This window comes from Scomber scombrus, chromosome 18 (assembly GCF_963691925.1).
Source record: "Scomber scombrus chromosome 18, fScoSco1.1, whole genome shotgun sequence".
NCBI classification, from domain to species: domain Eukaryota; kingdom Metazoa; phylum Chordata; class Actinopteri; order Scombriformes; family Scombridae; genus Scomber; species Scomber scombrus.
This window is the reverse complement of record NC_084987.1, coordinates 10,715,812-10,729,853: the sequence shown is the minus strand read 5'-3', so window position 1 is coordinate 10,729,853 and position 14,042 is coordinate 10,715,812. Positions and strand designations below refer to the sequence as shown.

The following is a 14,042-nucleotide window of genomic DNA, read 5'->3' as shown; positions in this document are numbered from 1 at the left end:
AAGTTAATTTTCACTATAAAACAAATGTTCCTCTTGCTTTGTATTTGCCATTTTTACTGGCAGTAGCCAGGCAATGGGTAGCCATATAATGTATATTTATTTGAAACAATGCAATTATGTATAGCATTTTTAAATTGCCCATGTCACAATCTCTAAAAGAAATATTGTCACAGCGCCAGCTGGTTTCTTTAGACAGTTACTTGTCTTTGGGAGGAGTTGGTGAGATAACACGTCAGGGTAAGTGGCGCCTTGAATCAGCACAATAAATTGCTGTGATGATCATGTTTAAAACAAAGTTAAAACATTTAGTGGAGACCTACCAGCCAATAAGCAATGGAAAGGCTAGTTTTAATTCTCCAGAGGCAAAGTTGTCACTTCAGCAAACAAACCTTCTCACTGATTTTTCTATTCATATATCATTTTATTTATTTTTTAATTTTAATCTTTGAATGTGCTTATCTTTTATCCAAGGTACCAAGTGAAGTGGCATTATTTGATTATGAGGATATAAAGCCCAGCTGTCTGGATACCTACAGGCTGATACATTTATCTGCACTAGTTAATGAAAATGAAAAATTTAAATGAATGGAAGCTGCCTACAGCTTTACTATCAGCTGAACTATACACTGGAAAAGAAAAAAAACCCCACTTATCTCTGCCCACATTGGCTCCTCCCTTACTGCTGCACTGCACTGGGTTAGATAAAAAAACACAACATGTTTTGGCAAGAAACATGAAAATATGTGATCACATGGGAAGATGCCCAACTGATAAACAAATCCATTAACATTACTTGGTTACAGAACCTAGATTTTAAATCTGTTTGAATTAGGTCTGCTGTATATTTGAAAAGTTTGATCAGAGAAAATGATTTAGCCTCTCATGTCTGACAACAATAACTGCTGTCATATGCAAATATAAATTACAATATTTCTTCATTTATTTATTTTTGGGTAATTATTCACGAATTTTGTTCTGGAGTAATTACTGAAAGTGTCCAATTAATGAGGTTGTGCAATTAAAATATAAATACAGCAAAAATGTTGACTTATGCTTTGACTTGCCGTCATAGACCTATATCTGAAATATTTTGATGCCTACCATAGGATACTTTTGCCCAAAAATACTAATTAATCAGTTAAACAATGATCTGTTTTTCATTATTTCTTAAATCTTAAGCTAGTTGTCATAAGGTCACATCTAGACTGTCAAAGGAAGTTTAAATTGGATTATATGAGTTACTTTAAGTTTGTAAGAGTAAAACCACTGTGGGGAGATTTTTTAACACCTTAGAATTCGAGTTATTGAGGTTCAAAGTTCTGGCATCCTACAGTAATTAGCAAAACTAATAAACAGTACAGTTCTCTTTTATTCATCAAAATAACAGACACACTTACTGTATTATAAATATATAATATCATAATCCTATCACATTTTTAATTGGGGTTGTCATGATCGGGTGACTTTCAGGTGATTTAACCACATTCACAGAGAGCAGTAACTTGAGGTCACATGATAAATAGGTGGAGCCTGATTGGTCCTCCTGTGTACATTCCAAGCAGATCGATCCTTATAACACAATGTTATGTTTGATTTTTTTTGATTTTCAGTTTTTTCTCAGATTATAGGGCCAGTAATGCTGAAATGAAAAATAAAAATAAATAAAAAATACAAATGTTAACTTGTCAGAGAACAATTTCATGTGAGTAGCATACTTTTTGCCAGAATCTCAGATAGATCCTTATATGGTCATGCTTTGTTTATCTTATGCAAGCTGCAGCCCACCGCCTCACACAGCCTATCTCATAGGTGGGCCTGGGTGTGTCTATGCTCCTGATAGGCACTGACCACAGTTTACAGTCAAACAAAGGAAAAATGACCAGTCACACAGACACAGTCGGGACTGTCTGTGCTCCAGTAAAGGGCCTGGAAAGGCGGAGGACATTGGCAAAGATGCTGCGACCAGGTGAATATAAACAAATACTGACTGTTATAACCAGCTTACATTGATTGATTTATATATTCATTAACTCTAAGATGTTGTCTTCAGACTATCATATGAATGTTGACCTCAAGTCATTCTTGCTTTATTCTATTGTTACATGATGTTGTCTTCAGTGTTCATGACCCTACAGTACACAGGGCACATTTTGACATCCACTGTGTTAATAGACCACCTAAGTGACTGGGCTGGATTTGAGTGAAAATCAGTGCTGTTAATCTTGGTTAAACATGGTTATAATGTGTTTCACTTTTGTAGCATTTGGTTGGTTAAAAACATATATATTTAGTAAGAATTTGGTGTCTAAGGTGTTCTGTAGATTTAGAAAAGTTAAAATGCTAACATCAAAATAACAGAAGTTGCAGTAGTTCTATGCCACAGTAGTTTCTTCTAACAGTAATGACCTTTTTTTGTTTCTTTTATTAACTGCCTCAAAATAAAAACTCCAGTCATAAATGAAAGAGATTTTTTCCTTAACAATATAACTATGCAGTGTTGTTATCATTTGTGCAAGGCAAAAATGAACAGTGTTTTCCTTTTACTGTTTGCTGATAATTTTGTCTTTTACAGTTTATGTAGAGGTAAATACTTGTGTTCCAGGAGGATTATAGAAGGTTGTGCTTATTTTTGAGAGGCACATTCTTAACACTAAAGGAAAGAATGCTGCAATTTAGTTATGTCCCCACTTTGAGAATGCACTAAAAGGTGGTGACGTCTGCAGACCTGTGCTGCAATGCTAAGCTAGCTTTTGGAGAGAAAAAAAAAATCAATAAAAGACTTAATTCAAGTTAGAGTTTGTGTGAACCATGGATGGTTTAATGCATTTTCCAAATCTTTGGGAAGACAAATTATGACATACATGAGAGGTGATGCAAACATCCTGATATAATGACAAACAGATTGTAACAGTTTAATGCCAATTTTACATGTACCAGTATGGTAAAATTGTACATTTGCTTAAATCTTTGTTTAAATATTGGAGTAGAACTGTTGTTTTTACTTGTGATTTAGGGTACACTAAGAAAGTTCATAAATATATTATATTATATATTATATATAGTTTCTACATGTCACTGTTTGCCAGACTAGTGAGTATAGCCACAGTTTAAATGGTCATAAATCAACATCTGGTTGAAGCTTATAATATAGCTGCAAGTAATGATGATCTCAAATACAATGCAATGATATTCTGAGATAAACATCCAAACTTAAGTAACCCATGATGATCTAAGGCAAACAAGACTAAAAAAAATAATAACAGAAAAAAAAACAACGAAAAGAGAGAAAATATCAACATAACTGAAGACAATATGAGTTTAAATGTGAAACAGCAAAGTTTACTTGAGGTCACATATGATGGGCTAAACAAGATCAAGTAATAGAGAATAAAGCAATGGTGACTTAAGGTCAACATTCATAAAGTATGATGGTCTATTGGGGGTTTAACAAATATATTACAAATATTTGGCCTTGTTTGCAGTTGGAGGTGTTATATCAAAGTTTTATCATCTCTTTTGTAGTGTGAATGTCAATGCTTTTTGGGGCCGAAGGAGGGATTTTTCACTGCAATAGTGTAAGTACTATTTAAAGCAACTCCCAAAAGCATGTGATTGGGTGGGCGGTGAGCTGCCAAGTACTGATTTACAACAATGATAAAAGAAAGAAGCATCTGCACAACTTAGATTGTTGGTCAGGGAGTCAAGAATACTGCTGTCTGGCCTACAAGATATGGCTTGCTGCCCCAGTTTAATATAATACAAAAGCCCTCTGACTCACAATGATTATAATTTAAATGATTATAATTATAAAAATAAAAAAAGATTAAATATGCAGAGTATTTGAGAAAGAAGACCATTCCAATGAGAGACTGAGTAGTGTAATTCAAAGACAGTCCATTTTTATCTCTTAAAATTTCTTTTTTTTATTGTCATCACAGCATTTTGTAAGTTGTGCCCATATTATAGCCTATGTAGTGCCAACATATATTTTTTTATGGCTTACATAAATGACTTGAGTAGGTTTGTTACCTAGTGATACATCATAATAACAATCAATACAACAATATATTGAGGTAGATAATGACTACATAGCACATGCTTCAATTATTTCAGTATGTTATAGTATAATTTTGAATTCATAACAATAATAATATGTATCTGCTCATATGGTGGTTTATTTCCCATTATTTGTGCCAGTAGCTGCTCACAGCCTGTGACTATCCCAAGTGTGTCCATATCTACATCACAAATTTACAAATTTAAATAATTATGTTGATTGTTATCAAACTCAATTAATGTTTGAGATTGAGTGTTGTAATTCAAAGACACTCTTGGGTCACCATTACAAGATTCTTGTTTATCTCATTTAGGCTGGCATCTTAACATGAAACGCCCTCTGCATCATATCTTGGAGGTGGTCCTGGGTGTGCCCATGCTTATTTTCACTATAAAAACCCCCACTGTCTGAGCTTCAAAGCACTCAGCGAAACTCAACCAACAAGCAAGATGACTAGTCTCACCGCTAAGGACAAGGCAACTGTCAAGGCCTTCTGGGGCAAAATTTCTAGCAAGGCTGACGAAATTGGCGCCAATGCATTGGGCAGGTAAATATGATCTAAAACTGAGTGTTGTAACATGCTCCAACTGTAATATATTCATTTACATACTCACCTTTTTTTCATTTTTCACACAGGATGCTGGTCGTCTACCCCCAGACCAAGACTTACTTCTCCCACTGGAAGGACTTGAGCCCTGGCTCTGCCCCAGTGAAGAAGCACGGAAAGACCGTGATGGGTGGAGTTGCTGATGCTGTGACCAAGATCGATGACCTGAAAGCTGGTCTTCTCAACCTCAGTGAGCTGCATGCCTTCACTCTGCGAGTGGACCCTGCCAACTTCAAGGTGCACATTCAACTGATTCATTCATGATGCTAACTGTTCCTCAAACTTTGGTCTCAAGACTCGCAACAGCTTCATTTGTCATTACCAGACACATAATGTCCTTATGTACAGTGTAGATAATTCTGCTCCATTCAGAAAAAACCTGCAGTGTTCAAATTGATCTATACCGTACATATGAAAAATGGAGTACAGAATGAACAACTGTAACATCAAACATTTGGGACAGATGTGTGGATGGGGAGATACAAACTCCATATATGTAACATCTATGTGATTATCTTCTGTTCACAGATTATCTCCCACTGCATCCTTGTGGTCGTGGCCACCATGTTCCCCGTTGAGTTCACCCCTGAGGTCCATGTGTCTCTGGACAAGTTCCTGGCTGCCTTGGCTCTGGCTCTGGCTGAGAAATATAGATAAACAGCTGGAGAAGAAGTCAGAGACTGCAGCATGAGTTTACTCTGCAAGTCTGCATATACTAAATAAATGCATGAACAAAAAAAGTGTTTTCTCTTTGTGATTATTTTAGACATCATGGTTCATGATGATCGTGTTTCCAGTCTGTTCAAAATCACAGCAAATGGGCATAATTTAAATAAGTATATAAATAATAACAATTAAAGCTGCAAGGAGGGTTTGCAACGCGGGCACCTACATGGCTTCATACTTGGGCTGTTATCACACATTGCGGGAAGGGGTTAAATACCACTTCCTGTGTACACTGTGTGGCACTATAGAACACCCACTAATCTTCATGTGTAGCATATGATTTGGAGAACACACCATGTGAATTTCGAGTAAATCAAATGATGTCTGTCACATGAGGCTGACTTCCTGTGTCCAGAAGGTGAAGCTATGACTGACTCAATATTTAAGCATAGATGTGTTCAGGATGGGACTCTTCTAAATCATGAGAAATTTGGGGCATATTGGAATGTAGCTGTTAAGTTTACAGCAACTTCCTTCTTAATGGCGAGTCATCAAAGTTTGTTGTGGCACCACAGTAAAGGCATTTGATGTAGACTTTAGTTTTTGATAACTTTTCATCACAGAGGTCTTAAGATGACACTGAGTTAATTTGGAGATGCCCAGGTTAAAAATGTAGGAGCAGTTCCTTAAAATACAAGGCCTGCAAATGGCAAAAAAACAAACAAAAAACAAAAAACGCCAAAATTGACCAGTTATTGCAACATGGCCGACTTCCCATTGGAGTGAGAGTATGGCTCCAAGAGGCTTTTTTGTGCATTTTGAGGTGATACATATACCTACTGAATTTTGTCCTGAACATAAATTTAAAAGGGTTCAGATTTGAAAATAAATGCATGAATATGTTGCACATATTCTGTGGACCGAGTGTAAAATTTTTGCTTTCAATCCATTTTTGAGAGACTACATTAGAGGATTATGTTAAAAATGTCCCAGTGGTGTAACCATTCAAACTTATACCAACAAAAAATTACACTTGCTTAAAACCCCTCAAATTCGCAATAAAACAGCACTTGAAGTAGTTTGGCATAATCTTACATTATTACTCTTTAATTTTAAGTAAATATTAACGGAATACAATTGTTCTAAATATTAAATATAATTTGGGGAATCATGTCAAGTCAAGTGAACCACATTTAGGAGGCTATTTTGTTAAAATTGTGAAAAAGTGTTTTACAGAAAAGGACCGCTGATGATAACAACTGCTGCCCGACAAGGTCAAAAGCTCTTAATTACTCATAAACTGATGTTTTTTGGACTTAGTCAGGTTTGCTCAGTTTATATGTCCCATGGTGTAACCCTAGAAAAACATTGTTAATTCATAAGAATTCATTAAAAGGAATATTTACTTTAAAAATGCATTTCAAATATTGAGACCAAAGCCCTGTGTTTAAACAAGTGTCAAATTTGATTTTAAAATGCAATGTCAATATCGTATAACTGCTTACATCATTTGAGTCCTATTGAAAGCCTTTCTGTTGGAGGACAATTTTGTCAAATATCAGTAGTTTATGATGCTAATTGTGTTAAATATCAGTAGCTTATAATTCTAATTAAAGATCGATCATAAAAAAACAACTTTTGAGTAGCTTATAAAATACCTGAACAATATCATTTCTGGTTGTCAGATATTTCTTTTTCTAAACTGAAATAACATGAAAAACCAAGTTCACTGAACTTTGTTGACTGTTATATTTGATTTTCAGTGTCCATTTCTTCAACAAACAATGGTGTTTGACTGTAGAAGGAACATGGTCAGGCAGTGTATCAGATTTTTATGAAAAATACTGGTTACATCCATTAGATAGATTTCAGTTTGTAAATGTTAATGATAAATCCTCAATGCAAACAAAAGTTAGACACAGTGTTCCTCAGGGTTCAGTGCTTGACCAATACTATTCTCCTTATATATGCTTCCTTTAGGAAACATTATTCGGAAACACTCAATAAATTTTCATTGTTATGCAGACGACACTCAATTATATCTATCAATAAAGCCTAATGCAATCAACCAGTTAACTAAACTACAAACATGTATTAAGGACATAAAGGCCTGGATGACCTGTAACTTCCTGCTATTAAACTCAGAAAAAACTGAAGTTATTGTGATTGGCCCTAAACACCTCAGAAACACATTATCCAATGATATAACTACTCTGGATGCCATTACTTTGGCCTACAGCACCACTGTAAGGAAACTAGGAGTTATATTTGACCAGGATCTGTCCTTTAATTCCCATATAAAACAAATTTCGAGGTCTGCCTATTTTCATCTGCGTAACATTTCAAAAATTAGACACATCCTGTCTCAAAATGATGCTGAAAAACTAATCCATGCATTTGTTACTTCTAGGCTGGATTATTGCAATTCATTATTATCAGGCTGCCCGAATAAATCTCTAAAGACTCTCCAACTGGTCCAGAATGCAGCTGCACGCGTTCTGACAAAAACTAGAAAGAGATCACATTACTCCTATTTTAGCTTCACTGCATTGGCTTCCGGTAAAATCAAGAATAGAATTTAAAATCCTTCTCCTTACTTTTAAAGCTCTTAATGGTCAGGCTCCATCATATCTTAAAGAGCTTATAGTACCTTATGTACCTACTAGAACACTGCGCTCCCAGAACGCAGGCCTACTTGTGGTACCTAGTATTTCTAAAAGTAGAATGGGAGGCAGAGCCTTCAGTTTTCAGGCTCCTCTCCTGTGGAACCATCTCCCAGATTCGGTCCGGAGGGCAGACACCCTCTCTACTTTTAAGAGTAGGCTTAAAACTTTCCTTTTTGATAAAGTTTATAGTTAGCCAGCTCCTAGTTTATGCTGCTATAGGCTAAGACTGCCAGGGGACTCCTACCTCCATGATGCACTGAGCTTCTCTCTCCTCCTCTCTCTCTCTATCCATCTATCTATATCCAATAACATTAATGCATTCAATAACCTAAACTTCTTCCCCGGAGTTGTCTGTGCTTTCTCGTCTCACAGGTAATCTGGGCCTGTAGACGTCCGGATGACAGATTCCAATCCAGGAACTTCTAGCTTCAATGTTTATTTTCTATGTGCTTCTCTCTCTCTCTCCTATTCTTTCTCTCTCTCCTCTCTACCCCAACCGGCCGAGGCAGATGGCCGCCCAGTTTGAGCCTGGTTCTTCCTGAGGTTTCTTCCTGTTAAAAGGGAGTTTTTTCTTGCCATTGTCGCTAAGTGCTTGCTCATGTGGGAATGTTGGGTCTCTTTAAAATTAAAACCTGAAGAGTACGGTTTAGAACCTGCTCTATGTGTAAAGTGCCTTGAGATAACTTTGTTGTGATTTGGCGCTATACAAATAAAGATTGATTGATTGATTGATTGATTGATTGATTGATTGATGCAACCCAGTGTCCAGTTGGTGTAAGGAGTATTTTTTCATAAAAATCTGATTATGTACAGGAAAATATACATGAACTAAAATGTGGAATACATGTAATCCACTTTGGCAACGCAACAAAATGTTTTTTTTACAAATTTTACATCATTGGCCCCAACTTATTTAGAAAAAAAAGTCCTGCTCAATATTGACAAAAAGCACCAAAATGTAAATGAAGGTGTGACAAAGTGGGTTAAATACATCATTTGTAACCATTTTTCACCATCAACACCAGCTATCTTATTAAATCGACTATTCTTGTTAAACCATTAGTTTACCAGTAATCATATGCACATGCATACTATACCGGGTTTGCGTTTTGCATTATATTTGGTTACAGTTTTCGTTCAGCAAACTTTTGGTTAAAGTAGAAGACAGACATGTATAAACTTTAATTATTGTTTATTAGGTTTAGTTCTGAGTTTATAAGTTATGCACTGTCTTTCTTTGTTACTTACCATACCCACCATGTGCTTAACACACAAAAGGCAGAACTACACAACTACTTCCTGTATTTATACACTAATGATGTCAGTGGGTTGGACTAATTATGGGGGGATTTATTATAGTTAAATGTTTTTTTTTTGTATATTTATGATTAATTCTTGTTTTGGCTGATAAGGAAATGTTGGGAATAATGTGTGATAAACAGTGTTGACACAAGTAGCATTGTTAAGTGCCAGTTGGTAAAACGGAGAGGACACCCCTGCAGTAGTAATGGTTCCGCCTAATTGAGTGGAGGGTGTATTTAAGGGGAGAGATGTAGGTTTAGAAGGGGCTCAGTGGATGACAGTGTAGCTGTGTGCACATGTTCACGCCTAGTTGTGTATCTGTATTTTTTTTCCATTTTTGGACACACATTCTTTTTGTTGTTACCCCAGACTGAATAAATCAGTTTTTACTCATTCAAACAAGAGTCTGCATGCCTACCAACTTCCTTGTTGCTCAGGCTAGACTACATCGCAGAAGGAATACTCCATTTTATTTTATTTTCATTTGATGTTTAGAAATGAATTATTTTTCATAAATGCAGTTAAATACACTGTAGGTGATTAAAGTATTTAATATGTATCATTCTTTTGTGGTTATACCATGGGACATTTGCAAGATGTGTTTATTAGTATTAAATTGGTGCTTAATTACAGAAAAACTAAATGTATGTTGTTTTCAAGAGCCATTGTTTATAATGTTTTGCATATATCTATTGTGAATGGATCTCATATTGAGAAAGTACCAGAATACAAATACCTTGGTATTTGACTTGACAAGGGTTTTACATTTAAATACCATGTCGGCACTCTGGCTAGTAAATTGCAGAAAAAAGACTGGCTTTTTTGTACAGGAACAGAGCCAGCTTTCCTTTAATTAGCAGAAAGAGAGTTGTTGAAGCAGTGCTCTTGTCTATGTTGGTTAAGGAGAATTTACAGACAGGCAGATTCCACTTTTAAACCCTGAGATCCTGTTAATCATACAGCCATCAGATTTATCACCAATGATAGTTATGGTACTCCCCATTGTATTCTGTCACAGTGTGACCTGACCAGTCAGGTGATCTTTTATTATTTTCCATTTTTATTTGCGTTTCCGGTTTTATTTTGGTCGCATTCCTCTTGTCTAAATTCAGACCATTTCAGTTATTGTATCATTAAATGATACTACTACTAGATGGGGGTGATGATAGTTGACATTCAGTGATGTGACTTAAACTCTTGCAGAATGCAGAGTTAACAACAGGTTGCTCTCATGATATGCACATGGACTATCACTTTAACATTTTATCTTCGTTTTTGTCCCTTTCTTAATTATAATCCTGTGTATAAAGCTCACTTTTTACTATCTCAGTTACGCTGTTACATTATCATGTTGATTTCATTTTTTTCGTGCAATTACAGACAAACAACGTTTTGAAAATGCTCAGTGTTTTATTTGCTTTTGAGACAGGATGAAAACATCTCAGCATGTGATGGTCCTCTGTTGCAGCTCTCTAGTGGTACTGCCTTCCCAGGGAGGTCACCACCACCGACAGGAACTTCTGAAAAGCTGCCTGGACCTCTCCATTGAAGTCATTTCCCATCTGGGCAGCAACCACAATGGTCAGGCAGTCAGCCAGCAGCTGCAACACAACAGGCACAAAACATCAACATCAACAACATAATAGTTGGGCTGATTATTGAATATAGATAACATTAGTCACAACTATCCCGTAACCCATTACCTTGAAGTTGTCAGGGTCCACGTGCAGTTTCTCTGAGTGCAGCACGCTCAGCTCGGCATATTCTTGCTTGATGTTGTCCATGTTCTTCACAGCCCGGTCCAGACCGTGCAGGATAGTTTTTCCATGATTGGCAATCATCGGGTTTGCAGCGATAGCAGCGGCATTGTAGAGGTTTCCAAAATTACCAAAATACCTCTCACACCAGGGGTAGACGACCAGGCACCTGAAAAAGAAAAGAAAACATTACAAAAAACTTGTTTGTCATTATCTCAGGTAAGTTGTGCACTGACAAAGTATACATATTTCTGATCCTTAAATAAGTCCTTGTCGATGGTGTCATAAACATTACGTCTCATGTTCACTCCCCTTAATGCAAAATAACAAACACACCTCACCTGGAAAGAGCTGCAGGGCCCACGACCTCATAGTCCATCTTGGCAAAGATGTCCTGGATGGTGGTGCGCTCAAAGTCTGTCCACTCGACCATTTTGGTAGCTTTAGATTGTCCTGTGCGTATGTGTGGATACTGCACTGCCCGGCACCAGATGCACCTTTTAAAGCAACCCTGCTCCGCTCTCAAGCGTGTGATTGGTTGGTTGGTGGGCCGGGCATTTACAACAATGATAAGTTTATCTGCAGCACTCAGATTGTTTCTGTGAAAGACAAAAAATAGCCTAAGATAAAAAGCATACCCCACCCACTCATAGGGCCCCCCAATTCAACAAGGAAAAATAATACAATCGCCCTCAGAGTCACATTGATTCATAAAATTGAAATGATCACAAATTGTTGGTATAGCCACAGCCTGATATATGCATAAACCTGACAAACAGTAGCAAAATGTCAGTTTTACCCACAGACTGCACAATAAAAGCATGAAAAGAGGTTTCATTATCAGCACCTTGGACAGCGATCAAAACAATCTTGGTGTAAATACGTTGATACTGTCAGCTGCACCATCATTTATATTTTCCAGACTGCTCATTGGAGACAGAAACGCCATCAGGTTTTTGATTATAATCACCATTTCATTCAATTCAGTGCGAACTTTAGCCACTACAAGTTCTTCTTTCTTCATGCAACATTATCATAAAGCAGCACATCAAGGGTGTTTTCCTTTAATAGGATCACATTGTTGGATGGTACTCTGTGGAAATTATCTTCAGATTTTAATCACAATTGTATTATTGCTATGAATATGTTCATATGGTGGTTTTATTTCCCCTTATTAATGCCAGTTGCTGCTCATAGCACGCGATTGCCCCGGCTGTGTCCATAGATATACATGAAAAACATATGTTAAATAATGAGGTAGATTGCTATCAAACACAAATAATGTTTGACATTGAGTGTTGTAACTCAAAGAGGCTCTGGGGCCACCTTAGGGAGATTTTTTTTGTTTATGTCATGGCTGCAATCTAACGTGAAACGCCCTCTGCATCATATCTTGGAGGTGGTCCTGGGTGTGTCCATGCTTTGTTTGAACTATAAAAACCACGTTTGTTCGGGCTACAGAGCACTGAGCGAAACTCAAACCACAACCAAGATGACTAGTCTCACTGCTAAGGATAAAGCCAATGTCTTGGCCTTCTGGAGTAAAGTGTCTGCAAAGGCTGACGACATCGGTATGGATGCTATTTCCAGGTAAACATGACCTAAAACTGACTGATGTAAAATTCAACACTGATGTATTCATTTACATACTCACCCTTTTCCCTTTTTACCCAGGTTGTTGACCGTCTACCCCCAGACCAAGACTTACTTTGCCCACTGGAAGGACTTGAGCCCCGGCTCTGAAAACGTGAGGAAGCATGGAAGAACTATCATGGCTGGAGTTGGTGATGCTGTGACCAAGATCGATGACCTGAAAGGAGGTCTTCTCTCCCTCAGTGAGCTGCATGCCTTCACTCTGCGAGTGGACCCTGCCAACTTCAAGGTGCACATTCAACTGATTAATTCATGATGCTATCTGTTCCTCAAACTTTGGTCTCAAGACTCGCAACAGCTTCATTTGTCATTACCAGACACATAATGTCCTTATGTACAGTGTAGATAATTCTGCTCAATTCAGCAAAACCTGCAGTGTTCAAATTGATCTATACTGTACATATGAAGAATGGAGTACAGAAGGAACAACAACTGTAACAGCAAACATCTTGGACAGATGTGTGGATGGGTAGATAAAAACTCCATATATGTAACATCTATGTGATTATCTTCTGTTCACAGATTGCCTCCCACTGCATCCTTGTGGTCATGGCCATCATGTTCCCCAAAGACTTCACCCCTGAGGTCCATGTGGCTATGGACAAGTTCCTGGCTGCCTTGGCTCTGGCTCTAGCTGAGAAATACAGATAAACAGCTGTAGAAGAAGACGCAAACTGCAGCATGAGTTTACTCTGCATATACTAAATAAATACATGAACAAAAAAAAACATTTTTTTGTGTGTGTGATTATTTTAGACATTAAGGTTAAATTATGTTTCCAGTCTGTTTAGCATCACCATAAAATAGCAGAATATCAAAATGGGGACAGTCATGGAGATCATATATTTTACCAAAGTTTAACAAAACAAAACAAATTTGTTTTAATTAATTATATCTACAAATGTCTTCCCTATGTGGAAATATTTAGTAATCTACGCTTTACCGATAATGCAATATTTTCATCAGAATATCCCAATACTATAAATATGTAAAGTTTATATATTTTCCCAAAGGTTTACACAATTAGGTTGTATTTTGTTTTAATCTAATAATCACAGTAACTGTGAGTATAAAACTGTTAATATATGTGTGAAGTAACTATGTAATAACATTCAGTAATTGACTATCTATACATGTAAGTTAATCAGATCAAATCAGTGACTTAATCTTTTATTATTAAAGAGGAACACATTTATGATACATCCTGCATTCATTCATACATTTTATGTAACTATATTATTTGTAATCTTATTCTAAAATATTACAAAGATTCCATGAATTAAGGAATAAAGTGGTGAAACAAAATAAAATGTAATTAGTATTGCATGTACATA

The 14,042-nt window shown here is 36.6% G+C and overlaps 3 protein-coding genes across 3 annotated transcripts; 2 read left to right on the top strand and 1 right to left on the bottom strand.

Moving 5' to 3' along the window:
- The first annotated feature begins 4,481 nt into the window (after positions 1–4,481).
- LOC133999514 (hemoglobin embryonic subunit alpha) lies at positions 4,482–5,404 on the top strand. Its single transcript, XM_062438716.1, has 3 exons — positions 4,482–4,604; positions 4,694–4,901; positions 5,193–5,404. The coding sequence occupies exons 1-3, from the start codon at positions 4,507–4,509 to the stop codon at positions 5,319–5,321; spliced, it is 435 nt and encodes a 144-aa protein (XP_062294700.1). The 5' UTR covers positions 4,482–4,506; the 3' UTR covers positions 5,322–5,404.
- A 5,366-nt stretch (positions 5,405–10,770) lies between these two features.
- Positions 10,771–11,497, bottom strand: LOC133998980 (hemoglobin subunit beta-2-like). The gene is made up of 3 exons (XM_062438055.1): positions 11,397–11,497; positions 11,002–11,224; positions 10,771–10,899 (listed from the first exon to the last, which is right to left on the bottom strand). Exons 1-3 carry the CDS (start codon positions 11,486–11,488, stop codon positions 10,771–10,773), a joined length of 444 nt encoding a protein of 147 aa, XP_062294039.1. The 5' UTR covers positions 11,489–11,497.
- Positions 11,498–12,403: 906 nt separating this feature from the next.
- LOC133999342 (hemoglobin subunit alpha-1-like) lies at positions 12,404–13,367 on the top strand. The gene is made up of 3 exons (XM_062438541.1): positions 12,404–12,645; positions 12,730–12,937; positions 13,231–13,367. Exons 1-3 carry the CDS (start codon positions 12,404–12,406, stop codon positions 13,357–13,359), a joined length of 579 nt encoding a protein of 192 aa, XP_062294525.1. The 3' UTR covers positions 13,360–13,367.
- The last annotated feature ends 675 nt before the right edge of the window (positions 13,368–14,042 follow it).

Coding starts and splice junctions, on each gene's coding strand:
- LOC133999514 (XM_062438716.1), top strand. CDS start 4,507: ATGACTAGTCTCACCGCTAAGGACAAGGCAACTGTCAAGGCCTTCTGG. Junction 4,605..4,693: donor GGCGCCAATGCATTGGGCAG/GTAAATATGATC, acceptor TTTTTCACACAG/GATGCTGGTCGTCTACCCCC. Junction 4,902..5,192: donor TGGACCCTGCCAACTTCAAG/GTGCACATTCAA, acceptor TTCTGTTCACAG/ATTATCTCCCACTGCATCCT.
- LOC133998980 (XM_062438055.1), bottom strand. CDS start 11,488: ATGGTCGAGTGGACAGACTTTGAGCGCACCACCATCCAGGACATCTTT. Junction 11,225..11,396: donor GGCCCTGCAGCTCTTTCCAG/GTGAGGTGTGTT, acceptor TTTCTTTTTCAG/GTGCCTGGTCGTCTACCCCT. Junction 10,900..11,001: donor TGGACCCTGACAACTTCAAG/GTAATGGGTTAC, acceptor GTTGTGTTGCAG/CTGCTGGCTGACTGCCTGAC.
- LOC133999342 (XM_062438541.1), top strand. CDS start 12,404: ATGTCATGGCTGCAATCTAACGTGAAACGCCCTCTGCATCATATCTTG. Junction 12,646..12,729: donor GGTATGGATGCTATTTCCAG/GTAAACATGACC, acceptor CTTTTTACCCAG/GTTGTTGACCGTCTACCCCC. Junction 12,938..13,230: donor TGGACCCTGCCAACTTCAAG/GTGCACATTCAA, acceptor TTCTGTTCACAG/ATTGCCTCCCACTGCATCCT.